The sequence below is a fragment of the Cetorhinus maximus genome, chromosome 14 (genome assembly GCF_964194155.1).
Source record: "Cetorhinus maximus chromosome 14, sCetMax3.hap1.1, whole genome shotgun sequence".
In the NCBI taxonomy this organism is placed as follows: Eukaryota; Metazoa; Chordata; class Chondrichthyes; order Lamniformes; family Cetorhinidae; genus Cetorhinus; species Cetorhinus maximus.
Genome location: NC_135892.1, coordinates 35962883 through 35979651, shown reverse-complemented (window position 1 = coordinate 35979651; position 16769 = coordinate 35962883). Strand labels below are relative to the sequence as shown.

Genomic DNA, 16769 nt, shown 5'->3' with positions numbered 1-16769 from the left:
AGAACTGGCCTAGCAGCTATGTCCTTTAAGACTTGTCCAGCTTTGTCAGTGGTGGTGCTACTGAGCCACTCTTGGTGATTGAAGCCCCCCACCCAGAGTACATTCTGTATCCTTTCCACCGTCAGTGCTTCCTCTAAGTGGTGTTCAACATGGAGGGTACTGATTCATCAGCTGAGGGGGGCGGGGGTGGGGAAGTGGTAGGTAGTAACCAGCAGAAAGTTTCCTTGCCCATGTTTGACCTGAGACTTAATGGGTTCCAGAGTAAATGTTGAGAACTTCCAGGGCAACTCCCTCCCAACTGTACACCACTGTGCCACCACCTCTGGTGGGCCTGTCCTGCCAGTGGAACAAGATGTACCCAGTGATGGTGGTGTCTTCGTTATCTGTGAAGTATGATTCTGAGAGTATGACTAAGTCAGGCTGTTGCTTGACTAGGCTGTGGAACAGCTCTCCCAATTTTGGCACAAGTCCCCAGATATTAGCAAGGAGGACTTTGCAGGGTCGACAGGGCTGATGTGTCGTTGTCATTTGTGGTGCCTGGGTCGTTGCCGGATGGTCCCTCCAGTGTCATTCCTCATCAACTTTACTGGTTTGATACAAGCGTGATTGGCTTATGAGGCCATTTGAGAGGGCATTTAAGAACCAACATTGTTGTGGGTCTGGAGTGACATGTAGGCCAGACCAGGTAAGGATGGCAGATTTCCTTCCCTAAAGGGAATTAGTGAACCAGATGGGTTTTTACGACAATCGATAATGGTTTCATGGTTGCCATTAGTGGACTAGCTTTTAATTCAAGATTTATTAACTGAATTTAAATTCCACCAGTTGCGGTTTACTAGTCCAGTGAGATTATCACTATGCCACCGCTAATGGGGAAGGCCAGAACAAGGGGATGCAACTTTCAAACTAGTGCCATTCTGAAATGAAGTTAGGCATCCAAAGGCCACCTTGTCCATTTGTGGGTTTGGTTGTGGGGGCTTCCCCTTCCCTTTGTGGACTGGGGAGGTGAGGTTCCCTGTCCCCTTCCAGGGGTGAGGGGGCTTCCCCTTCCCCTTGTGGAACTGGTGGTGTGGGGGCTTCCCCTATCCCGTTTCCTTTTTGGGGAGGTGGGATGTGCCCCCATCCCCTTTCCCTTGTGGGGCTGGGGGGAATGTGCCCCCATTCCCTTTCCCTTGTGGGGCTGGGGGGAATGTGCCCCCATCCCCATTCCCTTGTGGGGCTGGGGGGAATGTGCCCCCATCCCCTTTCCCTTGTGGGGCTGGGGGAATGTGCCTTTTTCTTTCTCTTGTGGGGCTCTGGGGATGCGCCTTTCTCCTTCTACTTGTGGGGGTTGGGAGGGACCCACTTCCACTTCCCATTCCCTTTGTGAGGCTGGGGCAGGGGGGGGTACCCACCCCTTTCTCTTCTCCTTGTTGTGGTGGGTCCTTCCCTTTGTGGGGTGGGCTCCCTTCCCATAATGGGGAGCCTTGCTCCACTCCACCCCACTCTTGTCCTTCGAGTTCAGTTCAGTTAACCTACCTTGACCTGAAACTTTAACTTTGTTTATTTTTCCACTGATGCTGCCAGACCTGGGTATTTCCTTCACTTTCATTATTTAGTGAACATTTTTTATTACCAAAGCTACATCATAGATGTAGTTGTACTTTTTATACTGTTCCTGAATTTCTTTTTGTTTGGTCAGAAATGTTGAAGACAATGTAGCTGCTCCTTATAGCGTGTTTAATTATAGCATCAAGAATTATTTTAGTTCTAACTTTATATTTAAATGCATTCCTTTAATGTTTCTCTAGCCATTTTCTGTTTGTTCTGTTCTGCTTTTCAGAGGGACATGAAAGTGTTTGCCGAAGATATTTTGAATTTTATGCCCTTGAGTCGAAGCTTACAGAATTTCATGGTAAAGTGTTGAAGGAAAAGCAATATGCCCAGTGAATCAGTTCCAGTCATGAATTTAAATCAGCACAGCAGGGTGTATTTTTGAATACAGACCAGTGTGTGTCTAATTGTGAAATTTGATATCTATTTGTATCTAGTTTCCGAGATGTGATATCCATATTTTGTTAAATCCATACTTTGCATCTCGTTTTGAATTTATAGCCCAGAAGAATCATAACATATGTGTAGGATAATTAATAAAAATATATGTCGAGGAACTTGGTGTAATGGGAAATTGTCAAGAATGAGAGGTAAAATGCAAATCTAGGGAAGCATTGTTGACCATCATTGTTAAACCATATGTGGAACCTCCTGTACTAAAGACATAGCCAGTTAAAATATCAAAAGAGTGCAGTTTTAGATCTTAGATTGCTGAGTGAATGAAATGTTTCTCTAATGTATTAAGTATTGATTGAATCCTTCAAAATTAGATTTTGGTCAATCTTGATTAAGCAAACCATTTGCTGGTTTGTGTTTTTAGGATCTTTCCCAGATGCACAGCTTCCCTCAAAGAGACTCATTGGATCCAAGAACTTTGATTTCCTAAACTCTAAGCGAGAGGAGTTTCAGGAATACCTGCAGGTAAATAAAATTTAACTTGTTGATGCATTCGAACGCGCTTCCAATGTACTGAGCCTGACTGTAATTGCATTGTCTTAAATTGAGTTAATGTCCCTGTTTGCCCAACTGAGAGTTCGATAACAAAAGTACATTTGAGTAACACAGAATACCCAAAACCTCATGTCTATGCACAAATAAGATAGTGTTTATTTGATAATGTTTCTTCTCTTCCTCCAGTTATTTTTGCCTCCACCTTGTGGCTTCTCTCTGATACTTTGTACAAGTGTCTGTATTTGTGGTGAATCCACATGATAATTATCACAAGGGTACATCTAGAGCTTGTATTGCCAATCTGGTTGAAGGCCTCATTGATTTGTGCAAGACTGTAAATGATAGGGAAAATGTACAGATTTAGGTTTGAACTTGGAACCTTCTGATATTATCACTCCATATGATCCCCAAGATAGTAAATTAACCTGAACCCTCCCAAAACCTCCACAGGCTAGATAGTGATCTTGCCCACCTTGTCTCATTTGTCCAGAAATAGAAACCATCACAGCCCCCACCTCGCTCATCAATGGCTAAAGCTTTCACCTTTTGGAAGTCAATTCCAAGTGCTTTTTAGATGAAAATTTTGCTGGTATCAACATTTGATTGTCTTCCGTCACTTGCACCCCCGGTTTCTTGCTCCTACTGTCATTGTTTACCTTTTGTGTAGTATTTTATATTTGACACTTCTAGCAAGTCCCCCTCCCAGTTGCCTTTTTCCGAAGGTAAACAACCCAGCTGACCCCTTTTGCTCTTGTAGCTTAATTCTCAGAAAGGCTTGAATATTTTCCTTGTGTTTAGACAACTGAAAATGGATAAAGCACTGAACATGAGATCTAACCAGAGCACTGTATTGCTTCAGCTTCACATCCTCTGACTTCTGTAGTATTACAGTTCAGTATTCTGTTAAATATTGTAAAACAATTTAATATATTAAGTGGTGAGTCTGCTAACACTTCTAAACTATTTCAGCCTTACCTCAATTTGGTTCTAGATTATTCAGACTATGTATATTGCCTATTTTTTTTTTTTGCTGTGCAATACTTTTCCATTTCTTGGTGTTAAATTTAATCTGTCATTGTTTTGGCCACTGGTAGATTTAGAGTAATTATGGCACAGGAGGAGGATAGATTCCCAACAAGTTCATGTCAGTCCTCTGGAAAGCAGCCTAATCAGTCCCATTCTCCTGCTTGATCCCTGCAGCCCTGCAAGTGCCTATCCAATTTCCTTTAGGAATTATTGTACATCTCCACTTCCACCTCCCTTGTAGGCAGAGACTCCAAGCTTCTGAATGCAACAACAGAAAGGGAACTGACTTTCTATTGATTCTGGCAGAGGGGGAAGCGTGTGTGCAGTGTGTTAACTGTGTCTTTGACCAATTTGGTGCCAGAGTGTGAACTGCTGGATGAGGAAGGTACTGGGACAGTTGTGAAATCACGTGGCCTGGAACATGAGGTGGGTGGGACATCTGAGTATGGCTGCTGACTGCAAAGAAATCAGATGGCTGGCAACCAACATTCTGATGGCGCAGTTTGCACGCACCGTGCAGAGGTACAACAGTGCAGCTTTTGCTGAAAAAAAGGGACATGCTGTTGAAGCTTTTCATCTTGCACTCATCAAGACAGATTTGTAACAATACCAAATCTCAAAGGGAACAACAATTTATACTGCATGAGAAGAAGGTGCTGATTGGTTGGCGAGTGGACTGTAGTAGAGGCATTGCCACGGAGAATGCACCAGGGAATAGTAAACTGCCAAACTTTTGTTTAAATTCAAACCAGACAGGTTGACTCTGATTGGTCAAGGCATTGCCTTAGGGAATGAACCAGGGAATGGCCATCCTTCAAACTTCTGTTTAATTGAAAAAGGTGCAATGTGTGCATATGTCCTTTCTGTTTGCAAAGGACAGGCCCCTGTGTGTGAATATATGCAGCTTCTAGCATGTGTAAGTGATCCACACTCTGAGCCCAACTCATAATCTTAAATTGGTTGCCAGAGTAATTCTTAATGGGCTCCATCTTGTGTCCTAATTCACCCTTGAAATTGAGCAGTCAAATGAGCTCCCTTTCCTTGACATGCTGGTTGAAAAATTTGCTAATGGGTTCTCTACGACTGTCAATAGCAAGCCTACCTTCGCTGGTCAGTATATGCATTGCGATTCCTACAGTTCCACGTGATATAAGATTGGCCTTATCAGCAACCTCGTAAATAGGGCCTGAGCCATTTGATCACCATGCGAGCCTGAAGCCGAAGTAGGGTGCATCAAAGCTTTCCTGTGGGATAATGGCTACCCTGATCAGATCATTGTTCTCTGTATATTACACAAACACATGAATGGGCCTGAAGTCGCTACTTTCAGCCCTGAAAAGTGCCCAGTCTACATCAGATTACCCTGGAAGGGTAAACAAAAATTTGAGCAACAAGTGATTCTAGCCATTTCACGCTGCTACTATGCAGTAGCAACTCAAGTGGTAACAGGATGCTGTTGTCAACCCAAATAGACATTTGGCCCACCATTCAAATGAGTAACGTGGTATATGAATTTCAGTGCTGGTATGATGCCAGGTATGTAGGCCATACGTCTCAAATGATTGGTGGATCATATCAAACAGAACATCCCTTCGACCGTTCGCAACAGGCAAAGTACTGACCATACTCAACAGCCCGTGCTTACAAAACTCGGAACATAGTGTCCAACATTAGATGTGATTCTGTGATTGAACAACACTTGTTAAACAATCCTGTGGTAAGAATTATACTGACAGCCAATTTAAGATTATTAGTTGGGCTCACTGTGTGGCTCACTTACATGTACATATATTCACATACAGGGCCCTGCCCTTTGCAAACAAAAAGAACATGTCCAGACCTGTTGCGTCTTTTCCAACTAAACACACAAGCTTGGGGGGAGCCATTCCTTGGATCATTCCCATGGCACTGTCTTAACCAATCAGAGTCTACCTCCCTGGTTTGAATTTAAACAAAAGCTTGGTAGTTAACTGTTCGCTGATGCATTCTCCATGGCAACACCTTTACCAGTTAGAGTCCACTTACCAACTAATCAGTACCCTCTTAAGCAGTATAAAATGTTGTTACCTTTGAGATTTGGTATTCTTGTGAATCTACCCTGATGAGCGCAAGACGAAAAGCTTTGGCAGCAATAACTTCAACAATACTCAAGTTCTGTACTACCAAACAAGATGCAGCTTTTATTTCCCCTTTCCATCTGCCGATGGCACCATCACCAATGCATTAGTCAGAGGCTAGGAATCCTGCAGTGAGTAGCTCAGCTCCTGACTCTCCAAAGCCTGTCCACCATCTACTGGGCACAAGTCAAGAATGTGATGGAATACTCTCCACTTGCCTGGATGAGTGCCACTCCAACAACACTCAAGAAGCTTGACACCATCCAGGACAAAGCAGCCCACTTGATTGGTACCCCGTCCACAAACATTCACTCCTTCCACCACTGACGGGCATTGGCAGCAGTTGTACCATCTACAAGATGCAGTGCAGCACCTTCCAAACCCACTATGATCTAGAAGGACAAGGGCAGCAAAAACATGGGAACACCACCACCTGGAAACTCACCTCCAAGCCACACACCACCCTGATTTGGAAATATATCACTGTTCCTTCACTGTCACTGGGCTAAAATCCTGGAACTTTCTCCCTAACAGCACTGTGGATGTACTTACACCACATGGACTGCAACAGTTCACGCAAGCAGCTCACGACCACCTTCTCGAAGGATTAGGGATGGGCAATAAATACTGACCTAGCCAGCGATGCCCAGATTCCATGAATGAATTTTTTAAATCGGTACCTCGGGAGACAATTGAGATGTTTTTACATCTCAGTAGAGAGTGTATTTTTTGTATTTTCCTGCGACTTGGCTTCACAAGTGAATTGACTAAAAATTGCAACTCTCTTGAGCTGAATTAAAATTTCAACAGATGTAGCCTCTCAAAGTAACTTTGCATCTTAATCAAAGAACAAAGAAAAGTACAGCACAGGAACAGGCCCTTTGGCCCTCCAAGCCTGCGCCGATCATATTGCTTGTCAAACTAAAACATTTTGCACTTCCGGGGTCCGTATCCCTCTATTCCCATCCTATTCATGTATTTGTCAAGCTGCCTCTTAAACACCAATATCATAGGTGCTTCCACCACCTCCTCTGGCAGCGAATTCCAGACACTCACTACCCTCCGCGTAAAAAACTTGCCCTGCACATCTCCTCTAAAGTTTTCTCCTCTCACCTTAAATCTATGTCCCCTAGTAATTGACTCTTCAACCCTGGGAAAAAGCTTCTGACTATCTACTCTGTCCATGCCACTCATAATTTTATAAACTTCTACCAAGTCGCCCCTCAATCTCCATCGCTCTAGTGAGAACATTCCGAGTTTCCCCAACCTCTCCTCATAGCTAATAACCTCCATATCAGGCAGCATCCTGGTAAACCTCCTCTGCACCCTCTCCAATGCCTCCATGTTCTTCTGGTAATGTGGCGACCAGAATTGCACGCAATATTCCAAGTGTGGCCTAACCAAGGTTCTATACAGCTGCAGCATGACTTCCCAGCTTTTATACTCAATACCCCTGCCAATGAAGGCAAGCATGCCATATGCCTTCCTGACTACCTTATCCACCTGCGTTGCCACTTTCAGTGACCTGTGGACCTGTACACCCAGATCCCTCTGCCCGTCGATGCACTTAAGGGTTCTGCCATTTACTGTATAATTCCTACCTGTATTAGACCTTCCAAAATGCATTACCTCGCGTTTGTCCGGGTTAAACTCCATCTACCATTTCTCCGCCCAAGTCTCCAACCGATCTATATCCCGTTGTATCCTTTGACAATCCTCTTCACTATCTGCAACTCCTCCAACCTTAGTGTCATCTGCAAACTTACTAATTAGCCCAGTTACATTTTCCTCCAAATCATTTACGTATATTACAAATAGCAAAGGTCCCAGCACTGATCTCTGCAGAACACCACTAGTCACAGTTCTCCATTCAGAAAAGCACCCTTCCACTGCTACCCTCTGTCTTCTATGACCAATCCAATTTTGTATCCAGAAATCGATTTCTAAATAAAGCATTGCCCCATTATGAGCATACTGACCGCCTCTGCCTTCTATTTTGAAATTTGACAGAGAAAAGTTTTTGACTTTGTGGCTGTATTTTAAGAAAGGCACATTTATGTTTGTGCCATTTCACTCTTTATGACAATTGAAAGAACTTGCCTTATATTGAATTAGCTGTCAGTGTCTTTTCTGATGAAAGCTTGTAGTTGGTTTCTGGAAAATAGTTCCCATTGAATGCATGATAGTGCAGAGAAATGGTGTTGAAGCAGAAGATCAGCCATGATCTCATTGAATGGCAGAACAGACTCAAAGGCCTGAATGGTCTGCTCCTCCTATTTCTTATGTTCTTAGGCGTCCTTCCCTGAATTTCAAGGTATCTCAAGGTTCCGGGTTCAAGTCCCACTCCAGGGCTTGAGTACAAAAACCAAGGCTGATGTTCCAGTGCAGTCCTGAGAGAGTGCTGCGCTGTTGGAGATGATCTCTTTTGGATGAGGCTCCATCTGCCTGTTAAAGTGGATATAAAAAATCCCATGGCTCTGAAGAAGAGTAGGAGAGTTACTGCTCCGTGCCCAGGCCAATGTTTATCCCTCTATTAACATCACAGAAACTTGTTATCTTGTCATTATCACATTGCTGTTTGTGGGAATTTGTGCACAAATTGGCTGCTGTGTTTCTTTCCGATACTACTACAGTGACTTCTCTTAAAGTAAATCATTATCTGTAAAGCACTTTGAGAAGTCCAGCGGGTGCAGAAATACAATATAAATGCAAGTCTTTTTCATTCTTATATTCTCATACACTGGAAAATACAGAATGCCTGTGTTGAGTTACATGTGCTAGCCCTATAGAAAAACTGCCGCTAATAAAGTTTGTCTAGGTTGAAAGCTTTGAGATAACCCTGCAGCCTGGGATGACATCTGCTTGTTTTATTGTTACTAAACAAGTTAACTTTCGTATCAGAGAATCATTTTGCTTCTCAGCCAACTATTTTACATTGCCACTTGCAACGTCATCTTCAGACAGGGCAATAAAGCTGTCTTACTGTAGAAAAGACGCAGTCACCTGCAAAATTGGGTTCTTGAGCACCCCCAATTTCCTCCGCTCTTTCTTGATCGTCGTGCCTTCAACACTTTAAGCTGTGGTATTTTCTTCCTAAAACTTTCCTCAATGTCATCTTGCTCCCTAAAAGTGTACCTGTTTGACTAGTCTTTTGGTCATCTGCCTTAATATCTCTTTTTATATGTTTTACTGCCAAACTAGGTTTGATAAGATTCTTGTGAAATACCTTGGGATGCTTTGCTACATCAAACATGTCGTATAAATTCCAGTTGTTTTTGCATCAATTATTTCTGACAAACGGATATCTTGTTCTTGCCAAAGAATGATCTTGGACTTTAAATAATGCTTTCTGCCTACCTGTGTCTCTTATGTATGTTAAGCCCTTACCAATTCCACTTAGCTAGCAATTCCTGGTTTGTTGTATGGTGAACTTTAACTGTCTGTGGGTTACACGTTCTATCTTTCTAGATGCCTTTACTGTATTTGAAGCTGTAACAGGTTTTCTATACAGTTTGGTGCTCTGCCCTAGTGCAGATGGTGGATATCCTGGCCTTGCACAATCCTAGGAACACAGGAGCAGGAATAGGCTACTCAAGCCCTTGGGTCTGTGCTGCCACTCAGTTAAAGAAAAACTGGCTGATCTACATTGTAATTGTAATTACCCACCTTGGTTCCATAACCCTTAATACCCTTGCCTAACAAAAATCTATTAGCCTCAGTTTTGAAATTTTCAATTGACCTGGCCTCAACAGATTTTTAGAAAAGTGTCCAAGATTTCCACTATTTATGTGAACTCGAGGTGAGGTGAGAGTGACTGCCCTCGACATCAAGGCCACATTTGACAGATTGTGGCATCAAGGAGCCCTAGCAAAATGAGTCAATGGGAATCGGGGGAAAAGAATCCCTACTGGTTGGTGTCATACCTAACACAAAGGAAGATGCTTGTGGTTGTTGGAGGTCAATCTTCTCAGCCCTAGGATATCACTGCAGGAGTTCCTCAGGATAGTGTTCTAGGACCAACCATCTTCAGCTGTTTTCTCAATGATCTTCCCTCCATCATAAGGTCAGATGTATGATTGCACAATGTTCATCATTTGTGACTCCTCTGGCTTGGGCTAAGTGACAAGTAACATTCGTGCTACCCTAATGCCAGGCAATGACCATCTCCAATAAGAGAGAATCTAACCATCTACCCTTGATCTTCAACAACATTACCATCACTGAATTCCCCCATGATCAACTTCCTGGGCTGGGGGGGGGTTACCATTGACCAGAAACTGAACTGGACCAGCTACATAAATACTGTGGCTACAAGAGCAAGGCAGAGTCTTGGAATTCCATGGCAAGTAACTCACCTCCTGACTCCCCAAAGCCTGCCCACCATTGATGAGGCACAAGTCAAGAGTATGTTGAATGACTTGCCTGGACGAGTGCATCAGAATCCAGGATAAAGCAAGTCGCTTGATTAGCACCCTGTCCACCAACTTAAACATTCATTGCCTCTACCACTGATACACAGTGACGCACTGCAGCCAAGTGCCAAGGTTCCTTCGCCAGCACCTTCTAAACCCGCAACCTCTACCACTCTAGAAGGACAAGTGCAGCAGACGTATGGGAACACCAGCAGCTGCAAGTTTCCCTCCAAGTCCCCCACAACCCTGTCTTGAAACTATATCGCTGTTCCTACACTGTTGCTGGGTCAAAATCCTGGAACTCCCTCCCTAACAGCACTGTGGGTGTACCTACATCAAATGAACTGTAGCGGTTCAAGAAGGCAGCTCGCCATCCCCTCCTTAAGTGCAGTTAGGGATGGGCCACAGACACTGGCCTAGCCAGTGGTGCCCATATCCAATGAAACCCTATCCCATGAAAGAATAAAAGCAATGCTTTCCGATATCACCCCTGAATTGTGCTCTAATTTTAACGTGATGTCCCCTCATTCTGAATTCCATCAAGGCAGTAGACTAACAATAGAAGCATAGAAACATAGAAAAGTTACAGCACAGAAGGAGGCCATTCAGCCCATCTTGTCCATGCCAGCCTGAGGACACCCAGGTGCCCTTTCTAATCCCACCTTCCTGCACCCGGCCCATAGCCCTGCAGCTTACAGCACTTTAGGTGCAGATCCAGGTACTTTTTAAAAGAGTTTAAAGTTTCTGCCTCTACCACCAACTTGACCAGCGAATTCCAGACACCCACTACCCTCTGCATAAAAAAAGTTCTTCATGTCCCCCCTACATTTTCTGCCACTTCTCTTGAATCTATGTCCCCTGGTTCTAGAATTCTCCACCAAGGGAAACAATTTTATCCTGTCCACTCTATCTATTCCCCTCATAATTTTGTACACCTCAATCAAGTCACCTCTCGGCCTTCTTTGTTCTAAGGAAAATAACCCCAACCTATCCAATCTCTCCTTCAAGCTACACTTTTCTAACCCTGGCAACATTCTTGTAAACCTCCTCTGCACTCTCTCCAGAGCTATTACGTCAAAATTTGCCTTCCCCCAGTTCAAGAATTTTACTCCTGCCTTTTCTCTGTCCTGTAATGTGGTGACCAGAACTGCACACAGTACTCCAGTTGTGGCCTCACTAGTGTTTTATTCAATTCCAACATTATATCCTTACTTTTACATTCTATACCTCTGCCAGTGAAGGAGAGCATTCCATATGCCTTCTTTACAACCTTGTCTACTTGAACTGCTGCCTTCAGGGACCTGTGTACTTGTACTCCAAGATCTCTCACTTCATCTACCCCTCTTAGTATATTCCCATTTATTATGTAATCCCTGTAACTGTTTGACCTCCCTAAATGTATGACCTCACACTTCTCTATGTTAAAATCCATCTGCCACTTTACCGCCCACTCCACCAACCCATCTATATCGTTTTGGAGATTATGGCTATTCTCTACACTATCCACTACTCGGCCAATCTTTGTGTCATCTGCAAATTTCCCAATCGTGCCCCCCACGTTCACGTCCAAATCGTTAACATATAACGCAAACAGCAAGGGTCCCAACACCGAGCCTTGTGGAACACCAGTTGAGACAACTTTCCATTCGCAAGGGCATCCATCGACCATTACCCTTTGTTTCCTGTTACAAAGCCAACCTTTTATCCAGTTAGCCACGTTACCCTGAATCCCATGGGCTTTTACTTTCCTGACCAATCTGCCATGTGAGACCTTGTCAAATGTCTTGTTAAAATCCATGTACACAACATCCACTGCATTACCTTCATCAACCCTTCTTGTCACTTCCTCAAAGAATTCAGTCAAATTTATGAGGAAAGACCTTCCTTTAACAAATCCATGCTGACCATAACTGACTAGTCCATGCCTTTCCACATGACAGTTAATCCTATCTCTCAGGATTGATTCTACTAATTTGCTCACCACCAATGTAAGACTAACTGGCCTATAATTGTTTGGCACTTCCTTTGACCCCTTTTAAAACAATGGAACTACGTTTGCATTTCTCCAGTCCTCCCCTCTATCTAGCGAAGTTTGGAAAATCATCCTCAGAGCATCTGCTATCTCCTCCCTGGCTTCCTTCAGCAGCCTCGGAAACAATCCATCTGGCCCTGGCAACTTAGCAACTTTCAAGAATTTCAACCCTTCGAGTACTTCCTCTCTCTTTATGACTATCCTGTCCAATATCTCGCAGTGTTCCTCCTGGACTATTAAATCTACATCCTCCCTTTCCTTTGTAAACAAGGAGACAAAATATTCATTCAAAACCCTTCCCACAGCCTCTGCATCTACACACAAGTTTCCATCTTCATCTCTGATAGGTCCCACTTTTTCCTTAACTAACCTTTTAGCATTAATGTATTGGTAAAACATCTTTGGGTTATCTTTAACTTTACTTGCTAATCATTTTTCATGCCCTCTCTTTGATTTCCTTATTTCCTTTTTTACTTCATCCCTGCACTTCCTATATTCGTCTAGGCTATCTGCAGTGCTTAGTTCTTTGTGCCTATCGAACGCTTTCTTTTTCTGTTTGATCTTCCCCTGTATTCCTCTAGACAACCAGGGAGGTCTAGATTTGGCAGTACCACTCTTATTTTTGTAGGGGACATGTCTATTTTGTACAATTAGGATCTCGCTTTTTAGTGCTTCCCACTGGTTTTCCACTGTTTTATCCTCCAGCAGTGCTGTCCAGTCCACCTCAGCCAAGTCCCTTCTCATTTCTGCAAAATTTGCCTTCCCCCAGTTCAAGAATTTTACTCCTGCCTTTTCTCTGTCCTTTCCATGGTAATGCTAAATCTAACTGAATTGTGATCACTGTCCCCGATATGGTCGCCAACTATCACTTCACCCACTTGCCCTTCTTTGTTCCCCAAGACTAGGTTTAGAATTGCACCTCCTCTCGTTGGGTTTGTCACTAATTGGTTGAAAAAATTTTCCTGGACACACTGCATGAATTTTTCTCCCTCAGTGCCCCTTATATTGTTTGAATCCCAGTTGATATTAGGATAGTTAAGTCTCCTTCTATTATTGCCCTCTTGTTCTTACAAGCAGAAATTTGCCTACATATTTGTTCTTCTATCTCCCTTTCACTATTAGGGGGTCTGTAGTATACTCCCGGTAGTGTGACTGCACCTTTTTTTTATTTCTAAGCTCAATCCGTAAAGCCTCGTTTGTTGACCCATTTAGTATATCATCCCTTCTCACAACTGGAATTGATTCTTTAACCATTAGTGCTACACCCCTCCTTTTTTATCTCCTACTCTATCATGTCTGAAGACTCTGTAACCAGGGATATTTAGCTGCCAGTTTTGTCCCTCCTTTAGCCAGGTCTCTGTTATAGCAATGACATCCTGCTGCCATGTGTCGACCTGTGCCCTTAACTCATCTACCTCGTTTGTAATACTCCTTGCATTGAAGTATAAACAGTTTAACCCCATCAATTTCCCTTGCTGTACACTTTTAAAACTTTGCTTCTCCTGTAACTCCATGTCTATTACAACGTCCCTAGCTAATGTTCTACTTCCATTTTTCTGATCTGAATCTGACCTATCTGATCCTACTCCTGGGATCCCATCCCCCTGCCACAGTAGTTTAAATACTCCCCAACAGAACTAGCAAAAGCCCCCACAAGGACACTGGTCCCACCCCTGCCTGAGTGCAACCCATCCGGTTTGTACAGGTCCCACCTTCCCCAGAACCGGTCCCAGTGCCTCAAGAATCTGAATCCCTCCTGGCTGTACCATCTCTCCAGCCACGTGTTCATTTGGTCTATCCTCTTATTCCTGCTCTCGCTAGCACGTGGAATTGGGAGTAATCCTGAGATTACTACATTTGAGGTCCTGCATTTTAGTTTATCCCCTAACTCCCTGTACTGAGCTTGCAGGTCCTCATCCCTTAGTTTACCTATGTCGTTGGTACCAATGTGTACCACGACCACTGGCTGTTTACCTTCCCTCCCCAGAGTGTCCTGCAGTCGCTCCGTAACATCCTGGACCCTGGCACCAGGGAGGCAACATACCATCCTTGATTCATGTTTGTGGCCACAGAAGCGTCTGTCCATAACTATTGAATTCCCTATCACTATAATCCTGCCACTTGTTTTCCTCCCGCCTCTCTGAGCAGCAGAGCCACCCATGGTGCTGTGAACTTGGCTGTTGCTGCTTTCCCCTGAGAGGCCACCCCCCCCAACAGTATCCAAAGCGGTATATCTGTTAGAGAGGGGGATGATCACAGGGGACTCCTGCACTACCTTCCTGAGTCTATTACAGTTCGTGATGGTCACCCATTCCCTTCATGCCTGTGTAATCTTCACATACGGTGTGACCACCTCGATAAACATGCTATCCACGACTTGCTCAGCATCACGACTTGCTCTGCAATGAGTCCACCCGCAGCTCCAGCTCCGAAATCCGGTTAGCTAGAAGCTGCATTTGGACACACCTTCTGCACACATGGTCAGCGTCCCTCATTTCCCACATCTTGCAGGAGGAGCATATCACGGGTCTGAGATCTCCTGCCATGATGTCCCTCTCGATTTAGCTAGTTACTCCCTTAAAAAAAAATACGCTAGCTCGGGGCCTTATTTATGTTAGCTGGGAACCTTGTTTCTTGACTAATTATACTTGTGCAGTACTACTCTATGCTTTTTTTTTAGCTCCTACCTCAGTATTAAACAATGAATAACTTTAATAGATTGAAAAAAAACTCACCAGGAATTACTGTTTTTTTTAAATCCACTCTCAGCAGAGTGTCCCTCGCAGGCCTGCTGCACTCCTGAAGGCACTGCCTCTCCCTCTTTTTTTGGTTTGAGGAGGAGGGAGGGATGGAAACACTACAGCAATGTAATGTTTGGGACTATTCCGTTCTTTGACAGTGGGTCCTCCTCGATCCCCTTCTGAGTCGTTGTGTCTGCGGTGATTTCTCCCAGAATGTTTCAGTCACTTCTCACTAACGCCCTGTGTTGGATGCTCTTCCTCCTGTTGAGTGCAAGAGTCCTTTGTGTTCAAACTTGCAGCATTTATAATATTTAAAGTCCCTATACTTGGCATCTTTGTGCTAGGTATGATTCCAACCAGTGGAGAGTTTCCCCCTGATTTCCCCTTGACTTCAATTTTGTTCAGGCTCCTTGGTGCCATACTCATTTAAATGCTGCCTTGATGCCAAAGGCAGTCATTCTCACCTCACCGCTTGAATTCATACTTTTTTTTATTGTCTAGGGATGTGAATGTTGCTGTCTAGGCCTGCATTTGTTGCCCTTCCCTAATTGCCTTGATAAGGTGGTGGTGAGCTGCCACCTTGAACCATGGCAGTCCATCTCATGTAGATATGCATGAGAATTTGAAAATCGAGTTATTACTTATTCAGGAACCATTGTATGGCAGTGTGCACGGGGGTAATATTTGAACGAGACTTGGTGCGAATTAGGATGGGCAGCAGAGTTTTGGATGATAACGAATTTACAGAGAATCTGGAAGGCGGGTCAGCAATGCATCAGAATAACAAGTCCAGAAGTAATAAAGGCGTGGAAGAGGATTTTGTCAGCAGTGAGCTGAGGCAGAGCAGCTGTCAGGCGATGATATGGAGTTGGAAATTGGCGGTCTTGGTGATGACTTGGACATGTGGTCAGGTATGACACCAAGGTTGCATACTGTCAGATTAACCTCAGTTTTCAGGGAGAAGGATGGAGCTGATGACTAATACTTAATTGGCAGAAATTACTCCTTATCCAATACTGGATGTCTGTCAAGCAGTCTGACATTTTGGAGACGGTAGAAAGGTTGAGAGAGATGGTGATAAGGTTAGAGATAGATGTCAGCAGCGTACATATGGAAACGGAATGAATGGCCTCTAGTTATGGAATGTTTCATAACAACGTTCTGGTAGTGTTGTTAGCCTAGATTTTCTGATGGGTGTATGTTCCAAAGTGAGCATTAACTTGCTTATATTAAGTGGATTAAAATAACCTATTCAGAAAAATTTGCATTTTTCTGCAAAGTCTAAATGCTCTATTAAAGTGATGAAGTTGATTTTATTTCTCTTGAACTTTAATAGAATTTGTTGAAACATCCAGAACTAAGTAACAGCCAACTTCTGGCCGATTTTCTGTCCCCCGATGGCTGTGAATCACAGTTTCTTGAGAAAATTCTTCCGGATGTAAACCTGGGTGAGTGTAAAGTCCTCTTCACACTATACTGCATGTTGCCCTACAATCCAGATAACTTTCTGTCTTTTAATAAAAAGAGTAATTTGCTGCTCTGGATAACATGACTTCGAGCATTATGGGAGTAGACAAAGTTTTGAACTTTTAAAGGAAATTCAGGGTGGAGACTTAGGCTATTATATCTTTTTATATTGAGGTAAATAAAAGGCATTGAGGCTAGAATAAACATTTGTTAGCAACACACTTGTGTTGCTGTACAGTGGGTGTCAGCACGTAACGTGGGCAGGACAAGCTACCTTCTGAGCTGGAGGCAGCAAGATTTTGCAGTTTTTTTTTCTAGAGTCAGCAATTCAAGTAATGGTGGGCGAGTGTGATTTTAATTTTATATTGAGCTCATGTACAGCATTACTAAAATTATTACTGAGCAAGAATGTTTTTTTGAAACATTGAGG

The 16769-nt window shown here is 43.5% G+C and overlaps 1 protein-coding gene across 11 annotated transcripts in view; it reads left to right on the top strand.

The window, feature by feature from the left end:
• The window catches only part of snx14 (sorting nexin 14), a 147308-nt gene that overhangs the window by 89092 nt on the left and 41447 nt on the right, over positions 1-16769 (top strand). For all 11 annotated transcript variants that reach the window (XM_078556783.1, XM_078556787.1, XM_078556782.1 and 8 more), the window contains 3 exons: positions 1823-1894; positions 2414-2514; positions 16209-16320. In XM_078556783.1, the coding sequence (XP_078412909.1) occupies positions 1823-1894; positions 2414-2514; positions 16209-16320 (285 nt within the window). The remainder of the gene's footprint in view (positions 1-1822; positions 1895-2413; positions 2515-16208; positions 16321-16769) is intronic.